The sequence below is a fragment of the Aythya ferina genome (genome assembly GCF_964211825.1).
Source record: "Aythya ferina genome assembly, chromosome: 1".
Lineage (NCBI taxonomy): Eukaryota > Metazoa > Chordata > Aves > Anseriformes > Anatidae > Aythya > Aythya ferina.
This window is the reverse complement of record NC_140296.1, coordinates 95256779-95272329: the sequence shown is the minus strand read 5'-3', so window position 1 is coordinate 95272329 and position 15551 is coordinate 95256779. Positions and strand designations below refer to the sequence as shown.

Sequence of the window (15551 nt, the reverse complement as noted above, 5' to 3'; positions counted from 1 at the left end):
GCTGCAATGTACAGGTTAGACCTATGATCTAATGTTCCTTTCTGGTGTTTAAAGTCTATAAGCTATGACTCAATGAAAGCCATAAGCCCCGTGGTCTGTGGAGGCTTTGGAGAATTTCAGCTTTAACTTAAAAAGTCTTTAAGCTGCTTTCTTATTTGCATGACTAGCACTGAAAATGTAAAGCAATATGTACTGATCCTTTGCTATGAAAGAAGCCAACAGCTGGATTCTCCTTCTCAGGGTGGCTGGGGTAGGGAAAAATACCCTCTGAAATACACATTAATTGTGGGTATGCCTCAGCGAATCATCTCACATGAGTCTTTAGTCCGGCTTTGCACTTGTGAGAAAATGAATCCATTATATTCGACTGGAATAGGTTTAGAAAAAAAAAAAAAGAGAAAAAAAAAAAAAAAGGATATCTTTTCCAAATGATGTGTACTGGCAGTGCTCAGGTTTCAGATGACTTCATTGGTTCTTCACTCCTTTCCAAATACTGCTTATAGCATTTGCAGCCCACAGCATGTTTCTGTGACCTGGTTTAGTTCTATACCTGTGAATCCTTACACCTCAGTTTGGCACTCCCCACTACCTGTATCTGTTGCACAGGCTGATATCAAGATTCATGGGCCTCCATGCAAACATATGCAGTACTTTGGTAACAGAAATCCAGGAGTTGTTCTGTGGTGTAGTGCTAATGGCTTTTTAGCATCTGGAGAAGTGGTTTTGATGTATGCTGTCTTCTCTGGAGCACCTGAAAGTTTCTCTTCTGTTTCTTCTAGTAGTGGGACAAACAGACTGGGTCCACTGGATGAGATTTTCCTGCTGGGGCAGAAGATGGTCACCAATCAGGGAGGATGGGCCCAAGATGTGGGGATGCTAGTTTAACAGCAGTTATTCAGTTTTGGAAGACTGCAAGGTTATGTTTCTGACTGGCTGTAGAGGCTCAATACTTGCTGCCCATCTCCCCTGTTTAGTTCAGGAGACCGAGTAGGTTGTGGTGCCATGCCAAATCTTACCAGTAGCAAACCATTCTGGGGCTAGCCTGGTGGGAAATATAATGCCAGCAGAGGTTTGTGAAGCAATTGCTACATGCTACTTTGTTCAGAGGTGACAAACGTTGTCAAGGTGTCTGAAATAGTGTCTGGCTGTTTCAGGGAGTGAATGAGGAGATTGCACCAGAACTGTTGGCTACACACAGCTCCCCCTTGCGTGCTCTTTGGAGGAAACAACATAATGACACAAACCGGGCTGCACGTACTAACATAAGTGGGGATTTTATGCCCTCCAAATGATGCTGCTATCAATAGTGCGTCTGTACCAACCACTTTTCCTAACACTTTTCTTTAAAAAGAGCAGCATAGTGAGGTAGGCTTGTAGCAACATAGTAACACTCACAAAACTATCTGGAGGATGTTGGGAAATGCTGTACCTCCTGAACCATATCTACAAGAATAAAGCAGGACATTTTTGTATGAAATATCAGGGTAAGGAAAGCTGGGTATGACTGGTCATCTGTCACCACTGTAGCTGAATACAAGCAAGCAAGCCAAGGAAATTGGAAATATTTGTATTGCAGGTTGAGTGAGCAATAATGAGAGGGATTCAGCATTGCATATTGCTCTTCCATGTGTGTATTTGGAGTCAGCTCATTTGACACAGTGTGTCTTTTATTGGTTTCATGTGTCTTTGTCTGATATTTCCATACTTTAAAACAGCTACAGCTTCCCAACCTTTGACTTGCACACCAAGGCATGGTGTACTAAAAGCAGTTTGTTGACATATCCCAGAGTAGACAAAGGGAAAGAGGAATACTATAGTTATTACCATAGACATACCAATTGTTTCCTAACAACTGGATAATTCTTATGTGATGTGTTATAAGCCTAATGTAGGTAATACAAAGAATATGGAACACATTGTGTCTGGCTCTCCAGCTTTTGGGGCACCGTTTCAGTCCAGCTAAGAAGTAAATGCCAGTTCATACTTTTCCTCTAGAGGAAGACCATTTTCCCTACGCACATCTTGTTTGATACCAAAAGAACAGAAAAGAAAAGTGTACATCTGGAAAGCTCTTTTGTTACACTGGTTTAAAGATTTTTGTTCTAGTAACACATATGCAATAAAGACAAAAGTTATTAGGATTTATTTTTTGTTTTGATTCATTTAAAAATACAGGAGAATTGTTATTGAAGGCTAATGGTTTAACATGATGACCCTGCTGCCACTGGTGGAGTTACTTTAAACTAGGGAAATCTAGAAAACATTATTAATTTGGATGTGCAAAAGTGGAAAGAAGGGCAGATTGCTGGCACCCCACTTTTTTTTTTTTTTTTTTTTTTTTTTTTTTCCTTTAGTAATTAGCAGTAAAGTATACCAAGAGAGTAGAGTGTTTTGGACTATAACAGCTAGACATTTCCTTTCTGCCTACTGCTCTGCTGAGCTTCTTCTCTAAATAAAGGTTTGGAAGCATCGTTTCTAGGAAAAAGGAAAATTTGGGCAAATGTTGAATCTGGATGACAGGAATGATAATTGAGACAATTTACTCTCTGCAGCACTGACAGGATTCTGGACACAGTCAGAACACAGAACAAACTGTCCAAATGGAGAGGAAATTTGGGCAGATCTTGCAAGTTTGGAACTCAAAGACAGAGGTTAGCAACAGAGCTGATTTCTTTCCTACCACAGCAAGAGCATTACCAAGACAAAACAAGTCAGCCTGCAAACTTCACTTTTCAACTTAGTATGTGCTTAGGAACTTGCTATCTATGTATACAAAATCTGCATTTTTGCAATGTAAGGCATAAATATCTTATCATTCAACTGATGCCACTCATTTACTAAAAAGAGATATTCTCAAAGGTATACACTTCAGGCTGTAACCTGCACATGAATATGTGATATTGCAGTGCAACAGGGAGAAAGGAAAGTAATTGTTTTATTTCTTCTCTCTTATTTGGAATCCAGTTTTAACCACACAATCCAAGGAAGAGTGGGGAAATGTGGTGTTCACACACCCCTTTGCATGCAGTATTTCAATTCACAGAATAGTTTTATTCACAGATTCACTCTGGCACTGTTCTTTATGGAATGATAATAATACAGATGGTGGTCAATATGCATCAGGTTTCACTCCCGATTTTCTCCTAGCTCATTTGCAGGCCTATTCTGAATAAGGGAAGTCCATCACAGGCATTTGCAAGCCTATTCTCACCCTGGCTCTGTTGGTCCATCCTTGATTCCCAGCTTCAAGGACTTCCCTAGAACCGTGCATGCTATTGTATAAGCTTCTCCTTTGTATGCTCCCTACCGTGCTTTTACCTCTTTCGTGTTCTAGAAGTTGGCCTCAAACACATTCAGAATGAAGGACTGGAAGATGTGACATTTTGTCTCTTCTGTGTCTTACAAAAGCCGTAGCCTTGCTATTCTCAAAAAAAAAAAAAAAAAAAAAAAAAAAAAAGGCTAGCCAAGATGCTTGCATGCTCTTTTAGTTAGCATTGTGCTGTGTGGGACCCAGATGCTTTGCAGATTACACAAGAATAAGAGCGAAACATGTGCAACTTTATAGTGTAGAGGAGGTAAGATGAAAATAACCAACTGAAAGGGTAAAAATATGCAGGGTGTTTGGGGGATGGGCAGTAAAGTGTTATCCAGACATGAACTTGTGCTATCTGTGTTTCCACCCTGTAAAACAGTCCAGAAGGGACATGGAGCACAGTTTATCACACATTCATGTCTCAGCACTAGAGGAAGGCATGTGCCTCCACACTAGTTGCAGGAGGGAAGGTAGAAGCAGGTAACTGTGCGCACCTGGACTTCAGTCAAGGTGTGCCATGTCAAAATGGTTTTCTTCTCCTGTACTATAGCTGACCTTTGATATTACACTCAAGCTGCCCCTTAGAGCAAACAGGAATCAAGATTTTAATTGATGTGGCACATCATTAGCTGTGTCAAAAGCTCTCAGTTTTAATGTTGTTTCATAACCTTTTGTGATGATAGATAAGGCATACATGTACATTTTAAAAATGGTACTTGGTGCAGCAGTGTGCAGATTGCATGACTATGTATGTTAATTTATGAAGTGGATCTATAACAAAACGATGCCATATTTTGCTGCTATCAAAACTTGGGAACTTTGGGAAAGAGATATAAAAAAAGTAGCTTTTACCTTACAGAAAATAAAGACACGAGAGGTGAAGCTGTGGAAAAAAAAAAAAAAAAAAAGATGATCTTTTCTTAGTCCACAGTACAAACAGCATGCAAACCACAGAACTTTGTGACTGCTTTCTTTCAAAAGAGATGAAAGATGGAGTAGAAAGCAAAGATGGATTTCATAGTTGCACCCCCAGGGATGGACAATTCTGGCTTCCATGAAGCTAACCATAATTTCATAGAAATGCTTGGAGAATCCTTTTTGGCAGTCTTGTGCATTATGAGTGAACAAATGCACAAATTCTTTATCCAAAGTAGCAAAACTCATTTTCTGTACCATGACATTTATTCTGTTTACAAGAGTAAAAAAGTACAAATCTGTAAAATATAAACAGGTTATTTTGTTCTTGAGTAATGCTTGCAGTCAAAATGTATTGTTTGGTATACTAGGCAAGGAAAAGAAAAGGGATAACTGAGATGGCATACTTTGTAGAAATTATGTTAAGAGCTGTCAGAAAGAAATATATCATCAGTATGTCCAGAGACAACAATGTTTCTCTGCAATCTCCTTTGCAGGTTGCTCTGTGTGGATGTTAATAAACAGATAAATCTGGGGTGGGATTTGAATTAAGCCATTTACTCTCTGCATTATTTATAATTCATTTAGTCAATTAAATTGTAGTGGTGCTTCAGAAAGGGAGCTTCTGTAAGACGCCCAAGTAGTATAGTAGTATATTAGTGGACTAGAAAAACTTCTCTGAATCTGATAAGGGAAACAGAGTTTGTCTAAAAAATAAACAATTTGAAATGACCATCTGGGACATGGATAAGGATTCTACCTTGCAGTGTATCCCCCTGGAAAACTCATTATATATGATACCTCAAATTTAGGATCTATTAAAATATCGATAGTAGCCTTACTGAAAAAGCCAGGATCTCAGTTATTACACTTTTCCAAAAAAAGAGAATCAGAAAAGACAGAGAAATCTGCTCAGAGTATATAATCATGTTGATCAAAACAAGTGTTTTGCTTGCATCAGATTTCCATGTATTACCAATCACCCAGCTGGGGAAAGTGTAAAATTAGAATTAGATAAAAACTGAAAGATTTACAGATCACTCCTAAATAGACTTCAGTAAGAGTTTGTGGAGCAATGGGGAGAGGACAATCCCTTTCAAATGTTAAACATTGATACAGAGCAAACAAAATCAGAAATTTACTATCATGAATAAATCCAAGTTATAACAAGTATTGGAAATGGCTGGAATAGAAAAACTGACCTGAGATCACATTCCATGACTGGATCAAGAAGAGTAGTATGACAAAAATGAGAGGGTAAATATTTAGAAAGAACCTTAAAGCTCTGCTTTTCATCTCTAATTCCTGTAGTAGATAAACACAACATCAATAAGTTCTGGGAAATGTTAAAAGCTGTATTAAGACAGTTGGACTTCTTTTCAGGAAGCTATCATCCGAGCATTTCAAGATACTTAGCAATTTAGAAGTGGGGGAAGAGTTTTCTTTTTAGCTATACCAGCTGTTGAGACTTTTTCTTAACTCACCTTCTGAAAAAATCTTGAACAGAAGAACACGCAAGCTTTGAAAATTATTCAACTCATGTAAAGAAGTATCTATTTTCCAATTACTTTAAAACTGTTTAGAAGAGGGAAACAAGTCACATTCACGTAAATGGAGAAAAATTGATATTTATGTGGAAAGTAAAGGTGAAGATGGGAAAAACAGTGCCATGCTGCGAAACTTACATCCAAAACGGAAAGCTGCATTAAAACCTTTCACAAAGATACACAGCTGTTTGTCAGAGTTATAGACAGCTAGGGCAAATGCTAGAGAAGATGCAATTAAACTTCACTTTCATCATATGTGTTGGACTTGCTGGAATAATAGGTATTTGAAAGAAATAGCACTAAGAGACCCATCAACAGTGAAATTTATCAAGCATTGCAACAAAAATTCACATCTCTGTGTGGTGACCGCTCACTTTGAAACCTAAGCTGGCTGTTTCCTAAATATATTCATAAACTACTTGCATAGGAGAAGCAGAACACTGTAGTGTTCTGGAAAAACAAACAAACAAACAAACGAACAAAAACTATCCAAATACGTCCCCACTCCCATTCTCTTGCACACAGATGCACACATATTCACATACATTCTCATTCTGTATGTTGAAACTTGGACGACTTCTCTGATCTGCAGTTGTAAAGTACAGCTTACCACGGGGAACATTGTTAAGCTTAATGAGTTCTCCTTTGTTTCTTGCAGCTCTCAAAATGCTATTGTGCAAACACGTCAAGTTAGGATCCATACACACACACACACATTAAAATGTTGTAATGTGTAACACATTCGTAACAGTGTTCTTTTAATCATTATCACTAGTAATAATATTATGTACATCCTCACACAGAGAGATAGGATTTCTTTTGTTTGGAGATGAAAACATCTTCATGCTGGATTTGGTTTTATTTCGCTATCTCCCTTAATAAAAAACAAACATACAAACAAAGCCGAGTAACACATAGTTATCAATATCCATAGGGTTTGAATGGATTACATTTTCTTCTGTACTTCATATGGAAGAAAAAAGTAACAAAAGATTGTTTCAAATGGTTTGTTTTGTGTTAACTCAGCTAGAACATCTCAGTAAGACTTTCTGGCTTACTCAGTAGTAGCTTTTTTGCTACTCTTCATTAGATGATGCCAGCAACCAGAGTTTAGTCTTTTCTCTGAATAAATAAATAAATCTTTATATTTCAATTTCAATTGGAAGATTTTACATTTATACATAGATTTTTACTTTTTTTTAACACTTAAAGAAAAGGTGTTAACATCACTTACAGTGATGCATTTATGGAGTTAACATCTTGGAATAATTAAATACAGTGGTTAAGCTCCAATTATTAGACAAGTATGAGTGTTCTCTAATACTTTAGAAGGCTACTTTCCTTCAGTATTACTTATAACCTAGAATGACATTTCAAGAATGACATTCAAGAATGACATTTCACTATTCATTAATCTCCCTTGAAGTTTCATATATACATGCTTATTCCACAGTTCTCTCAACCTTGAACTATTTAAGAACTGATAGTGCTTGATTGATTTCCTCTGTGCTTCAAGACTCTTTTACCTTCTTGAAAGCCTAGGATTCTTTCTGTTATTTATACATTCTGTGCTTACATATTTACATGATAAAAACTCCGGTGATATCAATAATTATATTATGAGGTCTATTAGCTTTGAGATATATATATATATATTTTTTTTTATTTTTTTTTCAGAGCTTAATTGTGATTGATAAAACCATTTAACTCATCTGATTATTCAGTTACACTCATTTCACATGCCTGAAGTGCTCCATTTACATTTACTGTTCTTCTTGCTTTACTAATTTGAGACTTTTGCTACACCCTTGGACATCTCCAGTCATTCTGCTTTTACAGCAGGTGCAGGACATTTATGCTACAGGCTTTTTCCTGCTTTGTAACTGTGCTTACATGTCTACTGTCTCTTCATAGTTTTGTTATTAACCTCTGCAGCAGGGCAGCATACATTAACAGTTACTCTTCTCATGGCTCCTCTGATTTCTTCTATATGAATATTCAGCTTCTCCCTCTTTGCTTGCTAGACCTTTAAGTACCTCATTTGCTTTCTACATTCTCTTCGTCAGAGTAGACCATCTTAATTGCATCAAGTACAGCCGGGATGTGACAACTCAAGTTTTGCATTATATTGATGAATGTGTTAGCATCCAGCAGGATACCAGGGTTCTTTATTTCCCAATCTGCTTTACAATTACAAATTTACTTTAGTTCTTTTTTGCTTTGCTACCCCCCTTCTGCTACTTTTAAGGGTACCGGGGATTCACACTGGTAAAGATATCAGTTTATATGAACGCTAATTCACACCATTCACAATCTTGCACATTTAGGTTCTTTATGTGAAGGGTTTGGTCTTACTGCTCCTTTATATTTTACAGTCTCTTGATCAGATCTGGAGATGGTTTTATTCCCAGTAGATGCACACAAACACATGCATACACAGAGCTGACCAATAACATATCAACATGGATGGGAGAACAGTGCTTTTATAAGCACCCCATACACACAAACAGTGCTCACATAAGCAGAAACAGTATGAGTGGCCTGGTCCCACTTTTTCTTGCCAGCTAACCACTCACAACGTTTGATAGTGGATTTTACACAGACTCACAAGAAATCACTCTTGAAAGCTTTTGTATTCTTCAGTTACAATGCTGCAAACAAGGTGTCAGATGCCATGCAGTACCGGCACATCATTCACTGGGCACCCTGAGGTGACCACTAGCCTTAACTAGCCACATAACAATCCCAGCTGGCTGGTTTAAAATGTGGCCTTGTGCTTCCATCTGTGCTATGGGGCATGTTTCACTATGAAGTAACTCTTAGGGTTGTTATGGCCCAGACCATCCAGAAATGGTGAGGTTCTCCTTTCCTCCTTTCAGCACATTCTATTTTTTCCCACCCAAAATGGCAACTCTCATGGCAACACTGGGCTCCCACACAAGCACTATCAGTCGCAGTTAATACACACAGAAGGAGGCTTGTTTATCATCATGTGTACACTCCTTTAACCCCTTCAGGTAAAAAGGCTGTGTTGTTGGTCAGGGTCCAGATTCTGTTGGGTGACACTAGCCATCTCTCCTTTTGCTTAGTTATCTTCATGTCAGCAAGCTCAAGCTGCTGAACTGGAAGCTCACAGATGAGTCCCTGTTTACCTCATGGGTAATTCTTCCCTCTTCAGATTGCAGACATGAGATGTAACTGGTTTAAGAGACTAGTGTATGTTGGTTCATCAACACAACTAAAAAAATAATAATTCAATGATTAATGGTTAATAAATACATCATTATTAAATTAGAGTTATCATTATTAAATTAGAGCTGTATCATTTTGCACTTGATTACATACCATAAAGTTACCAGTTATTAGTCTTTGGTATCACAAATCACAGCTGCCATTAAATTAAAATTCTATCACACATCCCTCACCCCACCACTTAATACCAGGGCACATATCCTTCCTTACACTGCTCTCCCACACCACACAAAACCCTCTCCCTCGAGTTGTTTTAATCACTCTTCTGGTTTTCTTAAGATTCTGTAGCTAGTTAAGAGAACTGATGTTCCAAGGGGACCTCTTGCTTGCCATTAACCATCATGAAATCAAGGAGACATGACCCCTTTCTAAATAATGAACTGATCTCCAGTTTTAAACAGTGGAGGAAAAAACATGTCTTACAGTTTGGGTATTACTGTAGTTTCATAGACACTCAAAGACCACAGTTTAATCATAACCCTATTCCTGGTGGAACACTGAAGTCAGAGCTACCTGAATGTTTCTGTAGTAGTGTCTGCACTAGTCTCCAGTAGTCTGCTGTAATATTTAAAAAAAGAAAGAAAAGAAAGTAGAAGTAGAAGTAAAAAAGACCAAAGAATAAGGTTTCCAGAGGGAGCTTTATACTGAAAGAGGTCCTTTAAATCTTGTGGCAGGACATTTTAAAATCTTTGATTTTACTAATCATCTCTTTTTATAAAAGAATGTGAGAATGGTAGCAACTCAGTCCATGCTCGAAGACGTTTTATTGTCCTGATCACTGTGCATTTTTCTTTTTTTCTCCCATGGCAACCTCAAAGAGAGAACTTTACCTTTATTTAGCATGTATGGGACTGTGGCAGAAAGAGAGCAAGCACTAAATCTGTAGAAATCTGTACCGAAGCAATGAATTGCACCAATGTTTCTAACTCTCAGATCCATTCTTTAATCATGAGATCATGCTTCAGCAGCAGCAATCTGTACTGTATGGCTTCCTCCCACCAAATTGTATACATTTGTATTTAAAACTCTATAGTAGATGCGCCAGTTCATTTAGAGTGCCTGTTTTTCCCCATACGGATCTAATTTGCATTAGGAAGATAAATGGAAAATTCAAATACTCAGGAAGGCTGATACTAGTTGACATGCACTGCATGTTGCATTTATCTTCCCTCCTGACCAAGTCATTTTTCTGTGGTTATATCTTCAGATCTTTAAATCTGGAACTTAATGCAGAGAGTTTATTGATTTCCAGGTAGTGGTCTGAGGCTCAAACCACTGCAGGTGTGTGGCCAAGAGGTGCTAACTGGGTGATGGATTCACAAAAATTGGGAACACAACAGCTAAGTCAAATTAAAGCAAGAATCCAGCTGATTATAGTGGGCTTTGTATCAAACCCTGTGGGGATTTAGAAAGTAATACACATTGCAACAAATCAGAAAAACCCTCTGGTTCCCTGATTTTCCTATTCACAGACATGTCATGAGTTTGTTATTTTTTTCCCTAATATAGTTGTTTTCTGCTGACCTGCAACTTTCAATAATGAAATCTCAGAACCATTAATGATGTATGAAATGTTAAAGGGATAACTAACTGTTAAAGAGAATAGTAACTTATTCTTAGGAGAAAATATAAATGTACCTGAGCAATATTTAACTTCAAAAATTTCCTTGAGATTACCCTTGAAGACATTAACAACCATCTTACAAGAATAGCTCAGAAGTCAGTGACACAGTGATATAGAGGCCAGAATTATGCCAGCCTGGTCACAACACACAGATTATTACAAAAACAATGCATTTTCTTGTTTCCTGTTCTGCTATTACTTCGGAGAGCACTTTGCCTTGCCTATGTGCCAAAGAAGATTCCTTCCCTTTACCAATACAGGCTGGTGCCTGGCTGTTCAGAAACAAGGTGATTGCCTTGTGAAGGGTGGTTAAAAGCAGAAAATTTGACACCTCGTCCTGCTGGCTTGTCCAACTTTCACAGGGAATCCTAACATCAAGGTAAAATCTGAGGGTGGAGACTGAGTGGGGAAGTAGAGTGGTTGACTTCTATTGCTGCCTAAGGTAAAAACAGTTATATTAAATTGTCAGGGGCAAAGCTATGGATAGTTTTGAAATCTTCAGTAAAAAATAAGCAGTGTGGTTTATGCTTTCAGAATACGAAATTGAGAGATCCTTTTTCCTGAGAATGAAGTGTGTCCTAGCCAAGAGGAATGCAGGATTGACATGCAGTGGCTACAAGGTAATGTATATGAGCTTTTATTTTCATGTATTCAACAAGAGACAAGTTCATTTAGTTAGTTTGTTTTTAAGTATGTGTGGCTGAAAGCAAAGTCTTTGACAGGAAGTATTAGAACAGATGCAAAAGTGCTGATTGCAGACTCCCTCAGTAATGCAACTCTAGACTCTCCCACAGTGAGTTAGAGTTTGCTTTGTGGCACATTTCCATATCCTGATCCCCTGATCTTCCAGATGGGGGCCTGTAGCACACCCACGAGGGTGAAAATAGAGAGCACAGACAGGTCTCATTCCCTTATGAGACTGGAGGCAGGTGGGGCAGGAATCCAGGTGCAGGAACTTGGAAGTTCCCATCTCCCTCTGCCTTGGTATTACTATGTTTTGAGCAGCCATAAAGTTGCACAGGTCACCTCATTGGCCTGACTAGAACTACCTCAATGTTAATGAGACCATAACATTGCCCTAAATCATCATTGTTATCAGCTCAGGGTTTGAACAACTAGGTTTGTTTACAAATCCTATTGCTTGCAGTAATTTTCTATTTACTACATGAAATCAGCAAGCCACAGCAAAGACTGAAATTCTACAGTAACACCTGCCATTTGGGTAGTTCCTATTCTCAGCTTTACAGTATGCACTTGCTGCTTTTAGAGCTGCACAGTAAAATTTTATCACCTAAGCATCAGGAGAGAAGGGTATTTCACATACAGTCTGGTGAGGATTTGTTTTGTCTGAGTCATTCTAAAACAAAAAGAAAAGAATGCAAGAGAAGCTGGACTCATTTAAGGGACATGTTCAAGGTCCAGACATATATCTGCCTATTTACACTGTTATCTACCTGGTTACACTGGTAGTTCTTCATTATGGGCCCTCGTTTGCCCAACTGCTTCCCAGCAAAAATGGATACGTCCCAAAGCAGAATGTGAAATCAGGTTAAAAATTAGAGCTTTTAGTGGTGGCATCTCTGTTTTATTTTCTTTTTTTCCATTTATGACAGGTAATTAGGGGAATCACCTGCTTTCTCCTTTTGTTCATTATCAGAAGTTTACACAGTAAAACAGTTAAGGATGTATTCTTCTAGAAAGATGTTGGTTTAAATATGTTATTCTCTTTAACTGTACTTAGGGTCAGGACTTAGTACTATTGAACATATCGTGTGAATAGCTAAAGTGCAGGAAAAACTCATGAATCAAGTATTATGAGAACTAGTAGGATCTGCTGGGAGATCTTAAATAAGTTTCTGAGCATACTAATAACTTGATGATTGGAGGGGAGGAAGGAAGGTCATACCAGAGGATCCTATTTATAGGTGGCTGTTTAGTAGGTTGTTTGTAGTACTAAATACACTGGAAATTAATTCCTTTACATTGGACCCAGTTAAAAGTCAAGCATATATAGAAATTAATAATGGATGTGTAGAATGTATTTCTGGTTCTCCACAAAGCCTAAGCAGTGTCCTGCCTGCTGTTTGGAGTAGAAAATTGGCAGGAGCACAAATAATTTCTAAACACCAGTACTACATTAAATAAATCTTAAGTTCTGGAAGAGTCCCCAGGTTATTATTTTTTCCCTCTCTTTAGCAGACATTGTGGATTTTTACAGTCCAACACTGAAGTTAACACTCCTGTGATTGGGAATTGTATATGGGGATTCAGGAATCTGATCTCAAGACCCTGGATTTGGTCACATAACAAAAGAATGCCAGATGAACTTGACTGAAGAACTTAGTTAAAACTAATTTCCAATGCATTTACTCATACAGTATTTAATCTCTGTAAATGTAATACATTAATTTCCACTGGATTTTGAAGTGTGTGTTTTTCACCAGAAAAAAATGGGTCATGAAAAAGTAGGTGTTTATGTGCACCCATGAGAGAGTGAGAATCTGAGACATTTAAAAAAGTAACTTCCAGATTTTTTGATTAGCAAACAAGAATTCTGACTGGATCTAGAAGAAATTTATACCTAAGAAAGTTTAAAGTGTTGACTAGAAAGCAGTGTAGCTAGTCCCAAAGAGAATATGCTTTAATACCGGACTGATCATGTTAGCAGCAGTAAACACAAAAACTGCATTTATTGTGTTTTAATCTCCATTTATAAATTAACCACACTTCTGAAGCCCTAACAGACTATGCAGTAATTGTGTTATAAGGATGTATTGCTTTATAACTTCATTGAAACTGGGTGGTCAGCTGACTTGCAGCCTCTTCCATTGCCATCAGATACTGAGTGTGTTTTCTTTTCATGCCAGGTGATCCATTGCAGTGGCTATTTGAAGATACGGCAGTATATGCTAGATATGTCTTTGTATGATTCCTGTTACCAAATCGTTGGACTGGTGGCTGTAGGTCAATCTTTACCTCCCAGTGCAATCACTGAGATCAAACTTCATAGTAACATGTTTATGTTCAGAGCAAGTTTGGACTTAAAATTAATATTCCTAGATTCCAGGTAAGCAGCTATTTCATTTCTAGCATAAAATGTTTTCAAAGTAAGTGTTATAAGTTGCAGTGGTTTCCAAACAAATCAGAATACCCATAAAAAGGTACTAAACAGATCTGGAAGACAAAGACTGTGAGCATCTTCAAAGCTCTTCAGGGCAGGCCATACTTTGTCTTGAATGCCAACATAAGCCTATATACTTTAACTAATAGTTACCTACATTTTCAGAGAGTCAGCTAAAGCCTTGTTGCTGATTAATGTGCAGAAGAGCAGTAAAATGTTTTTACTTTAAAGAAGATAAATTTTAACATGCAAACCTAGTGGAAGTAATAAGCATGCACCATCATCTGTAATTGAAACACTGAGCTCAAATTACTTTTCAGGGTCATCCAGAAAGCTTTTGGCAAAGTAGTAAGAAAAAAGAGTATTTTACACTTTAATGCCTTAACAATGAAACCAACCCTACTAATTGTGGTTTGAAGGAAGCAAGGAAAATGAATTCCATTGGCTACTACATGGAAATACAACCTTCCTAAAGAAAACCTGGGAAAATATTTCTGCTTAGGAAAGAGAACCTCATCTCCACCCTCAGTGGATGTAGCTCACATACCAGCTAGGAAGAGAAGAGCACAAAAACAGAACTGAAGGAATTATGAAATGACTCACTCAACCCTTTTTGAAAACATGGTATCTTTCAGTATACAATGATTCTTTGTACAGTGCAGTTCAAGATACCTTCAGGGGAAAGGCCCAATTCCCAGACAATATAACAGATTTGATCATTGACAGGATGATCATTCTTTAGAAATCCCTGCATGTGGAGCAGTATGTCACATACTCTCTCATTTCCCTGACATGCTGGATTTGTTAGAAGCAGAAATGATATTTATGTGTAACAGTGAAAAAGACTGTATCCAAGACTGGGGAAGTTTTGCATGGCAGATCAGCCATGCAAGAACATGCTCCTTTTCCATGCTAAGTCAATTAGATAGTGGGCCATCAGTTGCTAAAATACAAAGAACTGGTTGTTTCTGGATTTTTTTATTTTTATTTTTGGCATGCTTTACTTAATGTAACAGCTACAAAGAAGCACACGGGGTTCAGCAACATGTCTTTGCATGTGGAAAAAAGGAAATGATGTGCCTAAGAGGAACTGCCTGGAGACATAAGTGTCTTCAAAGGAGACAGTATAACCAGAGGTGTTGACAGGAGCACAGATATAACCAGTACTCTTGCATAGCTGTGTTTACCAAAGAGCAGATGCGTGTCATCCACACACAGGATAGCTGGGGGTATTAAGTGCTACCAGAGCCCTTTGCTTTCCCAGCTGAGCAAACCAAGTTATATTTGCCCTGAGTAGGGGCGTACTAGGAATAAGACAAAACTGTTTTCAGGCTTGCTTCTGGTATCCATGCAAGAAAAAAAGTTGGTAGATCTTTAGAGGTAACAGTCACAGAGCGGAGAGGCATTACAGCATTACAGCCATAGGAAGAAACAGGTAAGACTTTCTAGACACTCAATACAATACAAAGCATGCAAGAGCTCATTTGTCAAGGTAACTGGAAAAAGGAGGCAATTACTTCCCTCTAAATGACCTGCAGCTTCTGATTTAGGTGGTGCAGCCTATTTTTCCATTGCTACATAGATTCCAAAGGCTTTAAGGAACTGTAGAGGGCAGAGCTGATCATCAGGGCAAGCTCTTTTTTTCTCCGTGTGGATTGACAGAGATAACAACACTCAGAACCCAGGCTCCCTACAGCAGCTTACTGAGGGCTTGCTTTTGTGTTAAGGACGTCAAGCAGCTAAGTTTATTTCTAGATTCCAACACTTAAAGTGAAGCTG

At 38.1% G+C, this 15551-nt stretch overlaps 1 protein-coding gene across 2 annotated transcripts in view; it reads left to right on the top strand.

Annotated features, from left to right (window-relative positions):
- The window catches only part of SIM2 (SIM bHLH transcription factor 2), a 57300-nt gene that overhangs the window by 21006 nt on the left and 20743 nt on the right, over positions 1-15551 (top strand). For both annotated transcript variants that reach the window (XM_084523958.1, XM_084523959.1), the window contains 2 exons: positions 11186-11271; positions 13519-13718. In XM_084523958.1, the coding sequence (XP_084380084.1) occupies positions 11186-11271; positions 13519-13718 (286 nt within the window). The remainder of the gene's footprint in view (positions 1-11185; positions 11272-13518; positions 13719-15551) is intronic.